Source organism: Sitophilus oryzae, unplaced genomic scaffold, assembly GCF_002938485.1.
Source record: "Sitophilus oryzae breed Bouriz unplaced genomic scaffold, Soryzae_2.0 scaffold_980_pilon_pilon, whole genome shotgun sequence".
Lineage (NCBI taxonomy): Eukaryota > Metazoa > Arthropoda > Insecta > Coleoptera > Curculionidae > Sitophilus > Sitophilus oryzae.
In genome coordinates, this window is record NW_022147617.1 from 2,554,579 (window position 1) to 2,572,709 (window position 18,131).

The window sequence follows — 18,131 nt, forward strand, 5'->3', positions numbered from 1 at the left end:
CGGAGAATACATAATGAGAAGGTCGCTAGAAACATGGGAAGGAGGCATTTTAATAAATGGCCAAAAAATAAATAATCTACGCTTCACAGTGATACAGCACTACTCGCTAGCAGTCAATCAATTCAAGAGTTAATCAATTTAGTAAATAGGGTAGAAAACAAAAGCATTCGGCTCGGTCTGGAACTAAATACGCAAAAAAACAAAATCATGATAGTTGATAGGCAACATAACAACCATCCAAATATAAGTCATATCGACCGCTTTGAAGTCGTTAAGTCATACGTATACCTGGGATCACTATTGACAAATACAGGCACATCGGAAGAAGAGGTGAAGCGTAGGTGCAACATGGCAAAGGTAGCTGTTGGGAGACTGACCAAGATCTGGTAAGACCGCCAGATTTCAAGAGCCACCAAAAACCGTCTAGAAACTGTTTGGTACTCCCAATATTGACGTATGGCTGCGAATCGTGGACTCTCAGGCAGGCGGAACGTAAGAAGATCGATGAGATGTATTGTTATAGACGTATGCTCCGTATCCCATGGACTGAACGCCGTACAAACGTTTCCATTATAAATGAACTTAATATTACTAACAGGCTTTCCTGTAAAATCCGACTAAAACAACTAAAATATTTTGGACATATAATGAGGAAAAGTCCGGACAATATGGAAAGACTCATAATTCAAGGCAAGGTAAAGGGACGTAGACCACGTGGCCGCTCTCCAACTCGATGGATAGATCAGATCACGACTAGCTGTAGCAAGCCAATGCACGATGTCTTCGAGATGACAAAAGACAGAGGCGCATGGAGAAAAATCATCCATGATGTTACGCTGACCACTACACTCCCTAATGGGGGTCAGGACTGAAGAGAGAGAGAGAGAGAGATGACTCTTTCTTGTAGGAGGGGCCTACATGCTTTTTAACTGTTTTGAAGAGTAATAACTTTTCGTCCGTCCCTATATTACACAACTGAGTGAAAAAATATACATTTACGACGTTTTCTACGTAAAAAAAGTCTAAAAATGTCTCTTGGTAAAAATCGCTGCGAGAAACCGTTCTCAAGATATTTGGATTCTTATTAATCAATACTTGGCCATCAATGACAAAAATTAAACATGTTCACTAGATAGATTGTTTGTATAAGTTAATAATTTTCGTAACGTTCTGATAGCAAAGGTTCAACAGAAGCTGGTTTAAAACCTAACTGTAAAGTTTTTGCGTAATTTTTGAAAAGTTGTATTTCCGTTAAAACGAGTTGATGCTAAAGGTTCTACTACTGTTAATAAAGTTTTTGCCATTTAGAAAATTGACATGCATTGATTATTTTAAATACGAAGATTTATCTATAATAGTTATTTGTTATAATTTTTACCAAGACACCTTTTATGTAAAAATGACGAGAAAAACTATATTTGTACTTAAATAAATTTAATATTAACTAGAGTTGGGCCTTACCTTGCATACCCTTTATTTTTAAATCAATTAATGTTTTAAAATCGCGAAATTTCTAGAAAACTTACAGTTAGGTTTTAAAAGAGCTTCAGTTGAATCTATCATACTAAAATATCTGGAAATTTATTCGTTCAGTCAAATATCTTTCTAGCGAAAATCTTTAAATTTTGTTAGTAACGACATGTATTGATTATTCTGAATTCTATCAACAGTAAAGAAAGGAAGAAACAGTACGTCAGGCGTGAACGATACGGGGTACTCAGACTGGTCATTGAAGGTAAAATTGAGGGTAGGACATCAGTGGGGAGAAGGCAAAACTCCTGGCATAAGGGCCTACGTAGTTGGTTCAAAAGAATATCTATTGAAATATTTAGAGGTGCAGTTTCACGCACCATCATCATAGCCAGTTGGATCGTCTAGCTCCGAAGGGAGACGGCGACCTAAGAGAAGAAGATACCTACCTATAAAAAGTAAATTAATTTTGTGTGGCGACCTAAATATTGACTTTTTCAGTGTCTGTGCAACCAAGGAGTCTCTCCAGTCCATTTTTCATTCTTTTGGTATACTCATGCATGTTGACTCACCAACTAGAATAACTAAAACTGGCTCTAGCACTATAGACTATTTCGTGTCGTCTTTTGACCCGGAATTCGTTGACTGTAGAGTTGTTGTACCCTCACTTAGGTTTCTCTGATCATGAGGCAGTATTGACAACGTGTTTGCCACAATCCAAATGCAAAACGCCCTAGCGCAAATTGGGCCGTATTTTTTCGGATAAAAATTTTCTAAATTTTTACCACCTATGTCTAACAACTGAGTGGGTTGTCCTCTCGGCTGACGTCTATTCCGAATTTTCTAGATTTATAAATACCTTGTCTAATCTGGCGTGCAAGGCGTTTCCTCTTAGGCCTATAAAAATTAAGCAAGGTATACCTTGGTCTACGATACAGGCTTGAGTATATCTGCAAAGAACATGCGCTCATATCTCACCTTAAAAAATTCAGCCACAGCGTTTTCTTTCATAATTACGTAAAACTTTATAGAAGGGTTTATCGTAAGACTATAAAAGCTGCCAAGGACATTTATTATAATGGGAGGCTAGCCAAATCCGGTAATGTTGCTAAGGAGACTTGGGCTATTGTAAATGACTTAAGGAATAAGACTTCTTCGTCTGGCACAGTCTTTAATTCACCTGAAGATATAAACACATACTTTGTTAATGTGGCTAAAAATTTAGTGAATACCATAACTCCTTCCCATGCTTCACTTTCATATCTCCCTAACGCAAATGAGAATTTACACAGTTTCTTCTTCACGCCCGTAGCATTAGATGAACTCCGTAGTACAATTAAAATTATTAAAAATAAATCCTCATCTGGGACTGATGGGCTTACTCTCAAAATGTTCTCTGAACTTCCGGAATGCACCTTAATCTATCTTACTACTTTAATTAACGAGTCATTCCAAAAAGGAGTTTTTGCAAACTGCCTTAAAAGAGCAATAATTATTCGTCTGCATAAAGAAGGAGATAAAGATCAAGCTTCGAACTATCGCCCATTTGATCTCCTGCCCACATTATCTAAGATCATTGAAAGATTGGTTAAAAAAAGGCTTCTATCTTTTCTCCTTAAATATAAAGTACTTTCTACCCATCAATTTGGATTTCTAAGTAACAGTTGCACAAATGATGCTATGTTCGACCTTTTTAATAATGTATACTCTAGCCTGAATAACCATCACTCTACAGCTACAATTTTCTGTGATTTCTCTAAGGCTTTCGACTGTGTAAATAATAATATCTTAATTAACAAATTGCAATACTATGGATTCAGGGGAGTGCCGCGCGAATTGGCTCTAAGTCATATCTTGGCAACAGATTGTGAGGATTGATACGTCTATGTCTTCTTGTAAGCCTATAGAATGTGGTGTCCCTCAGGGTTCAGTACTTGGCCCTATTTTGTTTCTGGTGTTTATTAACGACATTGCAAATTTAGACATTAGCGGTAAAATCTACCTCTTTGCGGACGATACTAGTTTCACTTGGAGCGGCCCAGATGTTACGGCACTATATAATACTATATCCAGTGACTTACGCACCATTAAATCTTGGTGCGATTCTAATCTCCTATGCCTCAACCTTTCAAAAACTAAAGTTTTGTCATATAAAAGTACTATACCACCTTTTGTACTTAATAACATCGCTATTGACGTCGTGGGACTTGTTGTAGACAAGTCGTTAAAATGGGACTTGCACATCAAAGCTTTATCAAAGAAACTAAGCGCTGCTTATTTTGCGCTAAGATCAGTTTCTAAGGAACTTAACTCATCAACATCTAGAATGGTCTATTATGCCCTTTTTGAGTCGCATCTTCGTTATGCCCTACCATTCTGGGGTACTTGGTGCGCGACAAAATTTGATCGTATTTTCAAACTTCAAAAGAGCAGTTCGACACTTATTGGGACTGAAGAGTAGAACTCACCCCCAGAATTTTTTTAAAAATTTCAAAATACTGACTCTTCCTTCCTTATTCATTTTTGAATCCGTTTGCCTAATCCGCAAGCACATATCTGCTATTCCGGAAAGGCCTTCTCACAACTATCCACTTCGGAATGCGGAGCACGATATTGATCTGCCAACCCCGAGCTCAGAACTAGTTAAGGGCTCAATACTGTACAATGCCAAGAAAATGTACAATCATTTGCCTTTGAATATAAAGTCACTCTCATTCTTTTACGATGTTTCAAAAACATGTTCCTTATAAAAAATATTCTAAAAAATATTGTTATTTTATTATAAAAAATAAAATAACAATATTTCATAACCAAAATTTCATAACCGATAATGAAGGACTAAAGGTATAACCGATAATGAAGGTCGCAGACTTGTCTATATCCGTTTCTATGTACACGCTGGTTTATGCTGACAGTAGTGAAGATTCAATTTTGACAAACATTGCAGATTGATACATGGTTGCCAAATCAGCTAGTAAATTACCCGAAATTTAAGCCTCGTTTTCATGCATCCCTTTTTAGATGGACTCGAAAAGTAATGATTTGGCGGTCTGTGGCCCTTACGTTAAGTTAATGTATTGCTATAGCTTTAGCAATCAAAACACGCGTGTTTAGTGCGTGAAATTAGTGCTTTGATTTGGTTTTGTTTTGATTTGGTTTGGTTTTGCTTTGGTTTGGTTTGTATTGCTTTTGTTTCAGTCTTTGTTTTTTTTTTGTTTTTTTGTTTGATTAATGCGCGTCACAGACATTCAGTGGAAACGTCAAATATGTGTTAAATAGTTCCAAAATTAAATTAAAATATTTTGAAATTCCGTGCATATTCCGCATTTTTTCTTGTCTAAAATAATTAATTTTTTTTTGTGGAGGAAAAAAATCTGCAAACCACCATAAGTGGTACTGTCGGGATGGTTGAGGTACCATACCGACTAAAAAAACCTCCGCAAACCGCTTTGAGTATCTCCCCGAGGAACTACCTTTCGGTATTAGGGGGGGGGTACATTAAACGCATTTTTACTTTCCAAACCTTTTGGCGGCTTCGTTTTCTTTTGCAAATATCAGCACGTCCATATATTCACGGACTGCTTTCCAGTTCTCATTTGACTTAAGCATTGGTGGATCCAAGTTGATGTAAGTTAGTTCCTCTGTTACTACTCTCTATTAATTTTTTTTTGTTCATAGGTCCATTTTTGCACTCTAGGATTGTGTGCTGTATCGTTATCGTGGTCACCGTAGAAAAAGTACCGTAGTAAAAATCACCGTAGTAAAATCTTAATCGTAGGTGCATTTTGGACTATCGGTAAGTTTCATTTTATATAAATAATTCCCGTAGCATCCATGTCCTGATCATAGCATAGCTAACTTCATACTTAGCTGTGTCATAGCGTAGCTAACTTCTCCATGGTTCCGATTTATCCACTTTTTTATATGTGGTATAAGTTGTCTTGTCTAATGTGCTTTCCCGTCTATGTTGTGTTTCCCTCTGTTACTCCATGCGTTCAAAATTATTTCTCTGTTATTCTCTCGCGATCTATCCAGATACGCCTTTCTCTGCATTCTCTCTTGTATTAGAAGGTCTATTGCTATCATGGAAGTAATTAGTTCTGCAGCGTTAGGGATCGGCAAGACAAGAAATCTTGTCTTGACAAGCACTTTCTTGTCTTGTCTTGAAACATTTTCAAGAATTAAAAAAAATCTTGTCTTGACCATTTCTTGAGAGTTGATTTCTTGTCTTGATTCAAGAAATCTTGAAATTTCTTGATATCTTGAGAAAAGGGGAACCCCCGTTTAAAATTCGTTTATTAAAGGGGAACCCCCTGTTTAAAAGTCGCAGTGAGATTGGTTAATGTGATGTTTATGCTTTATGCGTAAAATCGAGGGTCAGGCATCTAATTTTCAAAAAATTCAAAAACTTTGGCCCATTATACTACAGTAGCCAAAATCATCAGATTTAAATAATTTTGTTAATTATTATTATTATTATCTAACATTAAAATGAGCGACTGTGATGGTTCGTTGAGCAGCAAATCTGAGCCATTCGTAATTGAATCTGGTTCAGAATACCTACCACCTCAGACACCTGGACGAAGAAGTTTAATTAGTGACTTTGACAGTAGTGACGGTGATAATGCTACTACAGATAAAAACAGTCAAAACAACAATGATAAAAGCTACTCTACTTCAGTGGCGTACATTAAAATGTATTATTTTTTTATTTTAAAAGTTTTACATTAATACAAAAAATCTGTATGCCACTGAAGTAGACCCGCTTTGCAAAGTTTTTTTTTATTCCTAGGCCATTACATATCCAAAAAATTATAAAAAAAACATTTAAAATTTAAAAATGTATTTGACATTAAAAAGATTCCAATTTAATTTGGCCCACAGTATGCCAACTTTGGACATCCGATTTTGGACGTACTTGTGTCAACTTTGGACATTGGACATCCGGCAAAGTGCCGCTTCGTACAAATGTTTTTAGCTTAATAATTTTTTTATCCATCAATTTAATGGATATTCATATAATATACAAATACCTAAGTGAGTATTTCTTTTTTAATTTATATTTTCAAGAAATTTCAAGATTTTCTTGATTTCTTGTCAAAAAATCTTGATTTTGAGAAGTAATTTCTTGTCTGGTCTTGAAAATCAAAAATCATTTCTTGTCTTGATCTTGTCTTGAAATCAAGACAAGATCAAGAAGTTGTCAAGAAAATGACGACCCCTATGCAGCATCTCCTGATATAATGTGGTACCCTTGACATATTCGCAGCGCCAATCTCCTTTGAACTATTCTTAATCTTTCCCGTTCTTCGTCACTTCAACGGATTCTCCCCAAACTTCTACAGCATATAGTATATAGCAATATGGTAGACGTCTGAACGGCGGTCAACATTTTGCGCTTGGTTTCTCCCATAATGGATCAGTTCGACATAAGCTTTGATAGCAGCATATATTGCCTCTTTACTTTTACTGCTACCATGCGTATGCGCTTAGCGGGAAGTGCGGGATCATTATGAGCACTTCTTATCTACCACCTTATCTACCACTTCTTATATCTTGATCCATGTGATATTCTCACTTTTGGGAAATAATCGCATCGCTTTTTGCAACTGCGTCTTTTTATCAATCGCACGTCTGACCTTTATTTTCTTGGTTATGATCTTGTATGCCTGTCCCTAAATGTCCTCTTCCAAATTGTCTAGCATGTCTCTTCATAACTGCTCTTGTAGCATTTACCAATTTTGGTCAAAATATGTGTGTTCATTTTACAATAAACGATGTTATTAGTTTGTCCTATTTCATTCAAACTTTTGTGATTTTAGGCTTCTGATTAAACCTGTCTGATATAGATAGAAGATACAGAAAATATATTTTCCATAGTAAAAATTATTACTAATAATAATTCCCTATTATTAAATACTAAACTACAAATGGAACTATAAAGAAGAATAAGAAATAATATTGATTAATAACTTTTATAACTTTACCTTGATTTACGAAACATGTTGATATAAACATCTAGGGAAAACCGATAAAAACATATAGGAATACCCAACAAGTTATTCTAAAAATGTATTTATTAGTAAGTATATTTCTATAAAATAATTATTATGTATGTGCATGAATAATCAAATGAATATCTCTAAAACTGCCATTTAAGAAATACGTAGGTACATTAGAAAAATACATTTAAAATAAGAACATAGCTTCATGTAATTTTGTTCATTATTATCGCAAATACTTCATTCATTTAGTGTTAAGTCTGTAAAACTTGAAATTACTATAAAAATAAATGCCACAATTATTTATCAAATAGAAACCTTGGAAAAACCAGAATAAACATTTAACAAACGAGTTATTAGTCATAGACTTCGTAGTCAACTGATCCAACTGTATGTTTTTAGAAATATTTAAAGCAAAACAATCATCATCGTAAAAATTACAAGCACATTTTTTATTTATAAAATATTAGTGTTATACTTTTAAAAAATATTATTATTGTATATTTGGGGTATTTTCTAGAACAAATCTGGTAAGTAGTGACATTTATTTCCTGACAGCACATAAATAATGAAAACATAATGTCTAAATCTTAAAACTCATTGGAATTAAATCAAATTTTAAAAATGGTTTTTAGTTTGTTCGCGCTGGTTCAACGTTCATGACCAATATAATTAATATGCGATTTATTGTGACAATTTTCACCTACATTCTTCTCCTGCGAAAATTTAATTATGTCGGTGAGTACAATTAACATATTATTTATCAGGATTAAAGTTGATAGGAGTAATTTTTTTTGTATTTTAATTTTCGTTTGGTTTTGTTTAATCTTTAACCTTCTTTGAATTTTGTTATTGAAACACGGAGTAAACAAAACGGTGTAGAAATTTGTTAGGGTTAATAGTGCCAATAAGAAGTAGTGTGTATTGATACCAATTTTTTAGAAAATAATATTTTTATAAAATTGATAAGTAACATTATAATATAAAATTAAATATACCGCATGATAGAAAAAAACGCCGTCCAATGACGATTAATGATATGCCTGGAAATTACGATCAATGATATGATGTATATTATTTTAGTTTTTAGTAAAGAAACCTTTGACGGTTATACCTACAGCATTGGTTGTGGCATTGGTATCTCGGTAACCGTAATAGATAGAACGTACATACGTACGAATATGGTTAAATTGGGGCAAAGTTGCGCTTTGGGATGTTCCCCAAAATGTCAAGGATTGCTGAGTTTTTTGGAAAAAACTGATTTTTTTGAAAATCAATTTTATTTTTTCCTGTCGTTACTTTTTAGAAAATCAAAAAACTAGTTGCACGTTCTATAGCCACTTTATTAGGGCTATCTGATAGTATTTTTGGATTTTCAAATTAGCTTATAATTTTTGAGATACAGAGGCGAAATTACTTTTTTTAAATACGGACCTGCATTTTTTATTTCAGATTTTGAAAGAACTCGGTCTCGTGAGTACAATGATATGCCACACTTATTTTTTTTTGTTTTGGAATTTGAACACAATTTATTTAAACTAATTTCAAGTCCGGCTCTGTTTTTCTTAATATTTAATCTATTCATGCAGAACATTAGAAACTAGTTTGTAGTTTAATTACTGATTAATTTTGTAATTAGTTTTTTGATTTTCTAAAAACTAACGACAGGAAATAATAAAATTGATTTTCAACAAAATCAGTTTTTTCCAAAAAACTCAGCAAATCTTTAAAATTTTTAAAACTTATTTGATGGCATTTTGATGAACATTCCAATACGGGGGGCAACTTTGCCCCAATTTAACTATGTTCGTATCTATTACGGTTACCGAGATACCAATGCTCGTACCTCGAATTTGTAGCACCCTGTATAGGTATAAGAAACGCAACAATCAGAGTAAAAAAATGAAAAGCATATTCTGCGAAAACTACTGATTTGGACATCCGTAAAATCCAATTTATAATATATGTAAATTACTTATTTATTCGTGTATATCTTTCGACCACAAACTACGATATATCCGGGTGCGTCTCAAAGGTAGCTCACCCTTACTTATTATCATTACTTTTTTATTTTTTCAGATAAAATAACGAGACTTGGTTCGTTAGTATATGACACAAATCTGGATTGATTGACGTATTCAATTGTTTTTGGTCACTTCCTGTTTTAGCGGAAATGACTACAACTTTTGATTTTTAAATGGTACCCTTGATATTTTTTACTTTATTCGATAGAAAATGACATTCTTAATAGAATGACGTATCATATGTCAACTTCTGACATTCTCACTTAATAAAAAGTTGTATAATTTGATAATCTCAATCTAGAATGTTCATTGTAGGCTATGTTAAAAACACCAATTTTTAATCAAGGAGTCTTGGAAAAATAGATTGTATCGTCTAAAGTTTTTAGTTTTTGTCCTGGCCAATTAGAAAATGCTCAAATCGTATTGTGAATCATATCTCAATTTTTTTCAGATGGAATGAGGGTGTCTCATTAGCATATTTGAAAATGCATTTTTTAGGAATAATTTGATATCGCACACTTGGTATTTTGAGTCAAATTTTCGTTACAAACCGCAAGTTATAATTTCAAATAAACCATATGTGAAAATGTCAAAAATTCATTCTATTCAGAGTGTTTGGTTAGGTGTTCTTTTCTATCGAACAAATTAAAAAAAAATACCGATGGTGCCATTTAAAAATCAAAAGTTGTAGTAATTTCCGGTGAAACAGGAAGTGACCGAAAACAACTAAATACGTCAATCAATCCTAATTTATCATATACTAACATACCATCTCATTTTTTTAACTGAAAAAATAAAAAAGTTATAGGGGTGAGCCACTTTTGAGGCGAACCCGGTATAAAATAATTTATGAACAAATAATTTAACTATACAGGGTGGTCCGAACTGTATTCCAGAAACTTCGGCAGCATATTCTGCAGATAAAAAGAAGTTAAAAACTTCTTATAAATGTATGTCCTAAAATGTTTAGTTTCGGAGATACAGGGTGTAGAAGTTTCATTTTTATTTCGATTTTTTCCAAATAATTCCTGAAGTAACGTCAACATTTGGATGAAAATTGGTATCGTTTTTTGACATGAGAAATTTGATTTTGAAGTCATTATGATTCCTATTTGTAGGGGGCGCCACCTACATGTGTTTTAACTGTTTTAAACAGTAATAACTTTTTGTCCGTACCTGTAGAGAACTACTGAGTGAAAAAATATATATTTTCGTAATTTTTTACGTAAAACACAGCTTTTGGTAAAAATAGTTATGAGCAACCCTTCTCGAGATATTTAAAATGGAAGTAGTCAATACATGTCATTATTGACAAAAAATAAATATGTTGAGTATTAGATAGTTATTTGACTGGTAGGGTGCCCGGTGGCGTAGAGGTACAGGCTCTCGTCTACCAATCTCAAGGTAGGGGATATTACGAAGGAAGGGATATTACGAAGGTTTTTTAAGAGTTTTTTCCTCCGATTCTACGGATCTGATTTAAGTAACCAACATATTTATTAAAGTAAAGCACGTCAGCATTGCCTCTATACTCCCAATGCATGTGTGAGCAAAAGCGGAACATGCAGTCCTCGCCCGGTCAATAAAAGAGCTACATAGGGCAAACATCGGCCCCCCTGTTCACAGGGTTCGCTTAGGTGGTTGAGTGCTTCGTCAGAATAACAACATACCATCTTATCATGTTATTTTATTTATTGTATATATTGTATATAGCACCTTTTTATTGTATTTAAGGAGACATTCTCAATAAATGCTTTGAAACATGAAAACTTGAATCTCAAGGTAGTGGGTTCGATTCCCACACCCGGCATTGCATTAGCCGACTATTTTTATTAAAATAAAAATAGTTTGGGTACCTAGGTCGACTCAGCCTTAAATGAGTACTTGGGATTCACAATCCTAAGGTAATAATAGGCTGTTGAAGCGTAGTGCTAGCCACATTACCTTCCTTGTATACCGAACGGCTCTAGTATGGCAAGCTGTACCTTGCTACTGCCAAGGCGTTAAACGCTATATACGGGAGCTATTATTATTATTTGCCTGGTATGATAAATTTGGGAAATTTTTATTTTTTTAAATTAATTATAAAATTTTCATCGAAAAAAATGATAATTGATGATTTGGCACAAAAACATTTAAAATTTACAATTTAAGTCTATTAACTATTTCAATATGTTTAATTTATGTTAATAATGACAGGTATTGATAATTTTGATTTCAAATATCTCGAGAACTATTACTCGTAGCGATTTTTATTAAGAGACTTTTTTTACGTTAAAAACGTCGTAAATGTATAATTTTTTACTTAGTAGTTTTATACAGGTACGGATGAAAAGTTATTACTCTTCAAACCAGTAAAAAATATGTAGGTGGCGCCCTCTACAAGTAGAGTCATATTGACATCAAAATCAAATTTCTTATATCAAAAACTCCCAGACGCCAAATTTCATTCAAATATTGACGTAACTTCAGAAATTATGGGAAAAAATCGAAATAAAAAAAAAACCCTGTAAAGGGTGTAGAAGTTTCATTTTCATTAAGGTATAAGAACTTTTTTACTAATTTTTATCTGCAGAATATTCTGGCGAAGTTTCCGGAATACAGTTCGGACCACCGTGTATAGTATGTTCATTTTCAGGAAGTGTATCATAATATAGAATTTATGTGAGGAGAATTAAAGCTTCATTCAGAACCTCGCAATTAGTGGTTTCAATCAACGAAAAAGTATGTTCCTCTAATTTGAATGAAAGCATTCACAACGTCACAATAATTAGTGGTAGAAATTTTCAATTAGTGGAAAAAGTTACCAAATTTTTAACTTTACCACTAATAACACTTCAAAATTTGCTAGAAATGTCATTTTGGCCATTGATTATTATCATACGTCAAGAGAAAATATGGTTGGAAATCAAAAGTTTATTGTTTTATATGCTAAATATTAAGAACTCTCTATGAATACAACTGATTAGCGCAAGCTGTTGCTAGTTGCTAGGATATTCTATCAATTTTAATTGTATTTTTTAGACGTTGTGAATGATTGTAAACTAAAAAGTATAAAGTGTAATTGAAACCACTAATTTATTCCACTAACTGCGAGGTTCTGAATGAAGCTTAAAAACAAAAAAATCATCATAAATTATATTAATTTGAAAAATAAGTAATTAAATTTTACAGGAAAATATTACAAGAATATTAATAGCTTAATAAATTATTACCTACGGTCAGTATATACAGGGTGGCGCACCTCATTTGCCTCGGTTGTATACGAAAACGGAAAGATGTAGAAACAAAATATTTTATGGGTATACGTAGGAAGGCAATGTGCATAATTTAAAATTATTTTGAAATGTACAGGGTGTGTCAGAACTAAGATCCATACCAAAGTTATATTTTTTCTTATGGAACACCCTGTATTTTATTTGATTTTTGGATTCTTGGGCATAAAATAAGGCATTTATTATAAGGCTTTAATATGTTTAAATGCTTTGGTTTTTGAGATATTTAAAGATATTTAAATATGCATGTTATATTAAAAACATTTGTCAACACCCTGTAAATTGCTTGTCAGAGTAATCTCAGTCATAGTGCTGACTTTGAAGCCAGTGAAATAAACTTTACTAAAAAAATGTATTGCTTTCTTAAATGTATACAGGGGTATCAAAAATTGATGGTCTATTTTAAATATTTAGTTTACATAAAAACTTCGTTATTTTAAATACAACACTATGTATTTTTTTGAGTCGAAGCAAGTCGAAGCAGATTTAAATGCTCTTTCAAACTATATTGGGGTTTCCTATACCTATCTGGCTCAGATTTTAAATAAAAAGCGATTTTTTAATAAAATGTCAATCAAGGTGGCTGGTGTCGCCATGGCAATTTGCTAGTGACAGTTAGTAGTTCTCAAAATCGACATTAGTTTATGGACTTTATTTAACGGTTTACTTTTATTTAATTTACCTACAATAGTTTAATAAGTAAATATTTATTATTTTATCAAGAAAAATAAAGAAGTTGTTCTTTGATTTATATTACGATGACTTGTAGATATATTGGATTTTCTATAAAAGAGCCAATTAAGGCAAATTTATTTTCTTCACTTCCAATAACAGGTTGCTGCTTAATAGGTTTTTCATATACCACACTATCAGCTCTGCGAAATAGGAAAAGTAGTTTTTCAAAGGAAGAAAATTCCTATTTGGATATTGGCCTATTTGGATATCTTTGGGCATAAACCCTTCAGGCCAACAAGCAATTGTCCTCACAAAATAAGATCACTAGTAACGTATCGATAACGTATATCGATTGGCGGAATATCATTTATTTATTTTAAAAGCCGTATACAAAAGGGTAGACAAAAGATCGTGACTAAATCAGTATAGATAAATCATGTATATGATTATATCATAAATATATTTTTTTTTGCAAAATATATATATATTAGAAATCGTGAATTTGTTAAATTTTCCTGCATATTTTAGAAAACTTTTTAGAACTGCCATACCTTTTAGAACTGCCATACCGCAAATTTACCCACAGTATAATTGTTTCTTAACCTACCATGCTTATACGGCTTTATAAGTCTATGATTACGACACTAAAAGCATGGATGCAAATACAGAAAAAAAACAGGTGGCTCGCAAAATTATTTAAAAATAAATCAATTTCTTTTTAAAATTTCAAACTTGAATAACTCGGTTATTTTGGATAACGGTAAAGAGAAAATATGTTTCTTTTATCGAGATCTACCAGCTCTGAAAATATTTGCACTTATCTTACCCTGTAGAGTAATATCGGGCTTTTGATAACTGTCTACCGCTGATTGAGCCACGATTTTTTTGTCTGCCCTTTTGCATACTGCTTTTGAAAAAAATAAACATGACATTCCACAAATCGGCACACATGTATGGGATGATTTTTGTATGGGAAAAAAATTCCTATTTGGATATTGGCCTATTTGGATATCTTTGGGCATAAACCCTTCAGGCCAACAAGCAATTGTCCTCACAAAATAAGATCACTAGTAACGTATCCATTCCTTCCGCCAGCAGACACTGCTTCATTTTTCTTGATAAAATAATAAATACTTACTTATTAACCTTATTGTAGGTAAATTAAATAAAAATAAGCTGTTATAAATTTAAATAAAGTCCACAAACTAATATCGATTTTGAAAATAGCTAATAAGTGTCACTAGAAAATTCCCATGGCAACACCAGCCATCTTGATTAAAAATTTTATTGAAAAATCGCTTTTTATTTAAAATCTGAGCCAGATAGGTATAGGAAACCCCAATATAGTTTGAAAGAGCATTTAAATCTGCTTCGACTTATTCAAAAAAATACATAGTGTTGTATTAACGTAATTAGTAAAATAACGAAGTTTTTATGTAAAATAAATATTTAAAATAGACCAGCAATTTTTGATACCCCTGTATACATTTAAGGAAGCAAAATTTTTTTTTAGTAAAGTTTATTTCACTGGCTTCAAAGTCAGCACAAGAATTAACTCTGAAAAGTAATGTACAGGGTGTTGACAAACATTTTTATTATAGCATGCATATTTAAATATCTTTAAATATCTCAAAAACTAAAGCTTTTAAACATATTAAACTCTTATAATAAATTCCTTATTTTATGTCCAAAAATCCAAAAAGTGAAATAAAATACCGGGTGTTCCATAAGAAAAAATATAACTTTGGTATGGATCTTCGTTCTCACACACCCTGTACATTTCAAACTAATTTTAAATTATGCACATTACCTTTCTACATATACCCATAAAATATTTTGTTTCTACATCTTTCCGTTTTCGTATAATCAACCGAGGCGAATGAGGTGCGCCACCCTGTATTATAGGGCTATGTTTTAAATGCCGAACGATACTATTGGAATCAATCTACAGGGTGTCCGAATATTCCGTAGACATAGAACTACTGCGTATTTTTGGAATTAAAATAAATTCATTGGACACAATTTACCTCTATACAAAAGTGCTTCGTTTGTCCGTTAGAGTGCATTAGCGATCTTTAAAAATAAACACATTTTTTAAGATATTTTAAGGACCGATATACCGATTTGAATGATATACATATTTGACATTTTCTCCTAAAAAAAAGAAAAACATTTTATTTTAAATATCAATCTAGAGAGTAATGGCTGTATTAAAAGCACTATTTTTTTTATCAAGGAGCCTTGGTAAAATTGATTTGATCGTCTAATGTTTTTCGTGTCTTGTCTTGGTCAGTTAAAATATGCTCAAATCGTATTTTAATCATATCTCGATTTTTTAAAATTGAACGAATGTGGTTCGTTAGCATATTTGGAAAAAGCATTTTTTACGATTCAGAAACAATAATTTACTATTATTTTTTAAATGTATTATTTTTTTAATATACATAGTACCGTATGGTCGAATAAAAACGGCGTCAGTGATGGCTATCAAATGAAGATCACTGTCATTTTATATGTAAAATTGTATGGGAAATGTCATCGATCGTCATTTCCACGCCAACTGGACGCCATTTTTTTTTCGATCATACGGTATTATGTAACCTAAAACACATCAGTAGCTCACAATTCGCCAGCATTACCACCGAAATAGTCTAAGAGCTGGCTACATAAAAAAACCTTATCATCGTTTACATGGCTAATTTTTCTTGTGAAGTATCCTTTTGTGAAGCCATTATGAAATAGTCATGTCTGCCAGCGCGATCCCGGGGCTTAAAGCGGGGGCGGCCAATTGAAAGGGTAAAATTTTGACACTAAAAATATTATAAGGTACACGAGTTATAATTGCGAAAATAGCTTTTATTTGTTACTAAGAAATGTGGAAAATTGTTGGCAGACATTTTTCTCACTTCAGACATTTTTCTCGTCGCTAAAGTGCCGGCAGAAAACGCGAAAGAAAAAAATTTGAAAAAAATATCGCATACATGCATGCCGATTGGCGGAATATCATTTATTTATTTTAAAAGCCGTATACAAAAGGGTAGACAAAAGATCGTGACTAAATCAGTATAGATAAATCATGTATATGATTATATCATAAATATATCTTTTTTGCAAAATATAAATTAGAAATCGTGCATTTTTTAAATTTTCCTGCATATTTTAGAAAACTTTTTAGAACTGCCATACCCTTTACTGCCATAACTTTTTAGAACTGCCATTCTTTTTAGAACTGCCATACCGCAAATTTACCCACAGTATAATTGTTTCTTAACCTACCATGCTTATACGGCTTTATATGTCTATGATTACGACACTAAAAGCATGGATGCAAATACAGAAAAAAAAACAGGTGGCTCACAAAATTATTTAAAAATAAATCAATTTCTTTTTTAAAATTTCAAACTCGAATAATTCGGTTATTTTGGATAACGGTAAAGAGAAAATATGTTTCTTTTATCGACATCTACCAGCTCTGAAAATATTTTCACTTATTACTTACCCTGTAGAGTAATATCGGGCTTTTGATAACTGTCTACCGCTGATTGAGCCACGATTTTTTTGTCTGCCCTTTTGCATACGGCTTTTTGAAAAAAATATACATGACATTCCACAAATCGGCACACATGTATGGGATGATTTTTTTTTGTCAAAATGTCATGCCTCTTTCGCGTTGCCTGCCGGGATTTTAGCCACGAGAAAAATGTATGCCAACAATTTTCCACGTTTCTTAATGATAAATAAAAGCTATTTTCGCAATTATAACTCTTGTATCTTATAATATTTTTAGTGTCAAAATTTCACCCTTTCGATTGGCCGCCCCCGCTTTAAGCTTCGGGATCGCGCTGGCAGACATGACTATTTCATAATGGCTACATAAAAGGGTACTTCACAAGAAAAATTAGCCATGTAACGATGATAAGGTTTTTTATGTAGCCAGCTCTTCGTCTAAAAGACCACTGCGGAGGTACCAACACATTACTCGCTGCAATCACCTTGGCCAGGAGAAAACAATAAACAGAGGATATTACTGTGGGGGCTGTAATAAGACAGAAAAACGAAATTATCGGGCAAAACCTCGCAGTAACACTAGCCATGGAAACATGACTAAAATATGACTACTTAGTGTTTCTGCCGGAAAAAAAGGGAAGCAAACGAGGCACGAGGCACCATTTGTAATAACATTACACTTAGGCATAAAGCAATGCCTAAGTGTCTACGGGTAGTCATATTTTAGTCTGTGGGTTTTGCCCGATAATTTCGTTTTTCTTTTTATTACAGTTCCCACAATAAAATCCTTTGTTTATAGTATCATGTATATTAAATAAAGTAGTATGTCGGTTTTGATATTTTAATTAAGTACCAAAAAATATAAAGCGAAATAAATTATTAGAAAAAATTATTTATTTAAGCAAATAACTTACAAGTGTGATTTAAATGAACGCATCTCGTATAAAATTTATAATATCACAATATAGTGTACTAAAAGTAATACTTAAAAAATCATTATATTGTATTTCGTAAACGCTAATTGAACAAAAATCCTGCAATGAAATGAAATGTGTTTGTACAGATTTGGAATTTGCCATTTCATTTAGCATACATATGTATAGGTTCGGAAACAACGGGCAAAAGTTCGGAAACAAAATATATAGAGTATTTTGTCAGTTTTATTTTATATATAGAAT

At 32.7% G+C, this 18,131-nt stretch overlaps 1 protein-coding gene across 1 annotated transcript in view; it reads left to right on the top strand.

Moving 5' to 3' along the window:
- Positions 1–7,877: 7,877 nt before the first annotated feature.
- Positions 7,878–18,131, top strand: part of LOC115891274 (phenoloxidase-activating factor 3-like) — a 37,543-nt gene continuing 27,289 nt past the window's right edge. The window contains exons 1-2 of the mRNA XM_030911717.1: positions 7,878–8,002; positions 8,108–8,210. Of these exons, the coding sequence (XP_030767577.1) occupies positions 8,132–8,210 (79 nt within the window). The 5' untranslated portion in view covers positions 7,878–8,002; positions 8,108–8,131. The remainder of the gene's footprint in view (positions 8,003–8,107; positions 8,211–18,131) is intronic.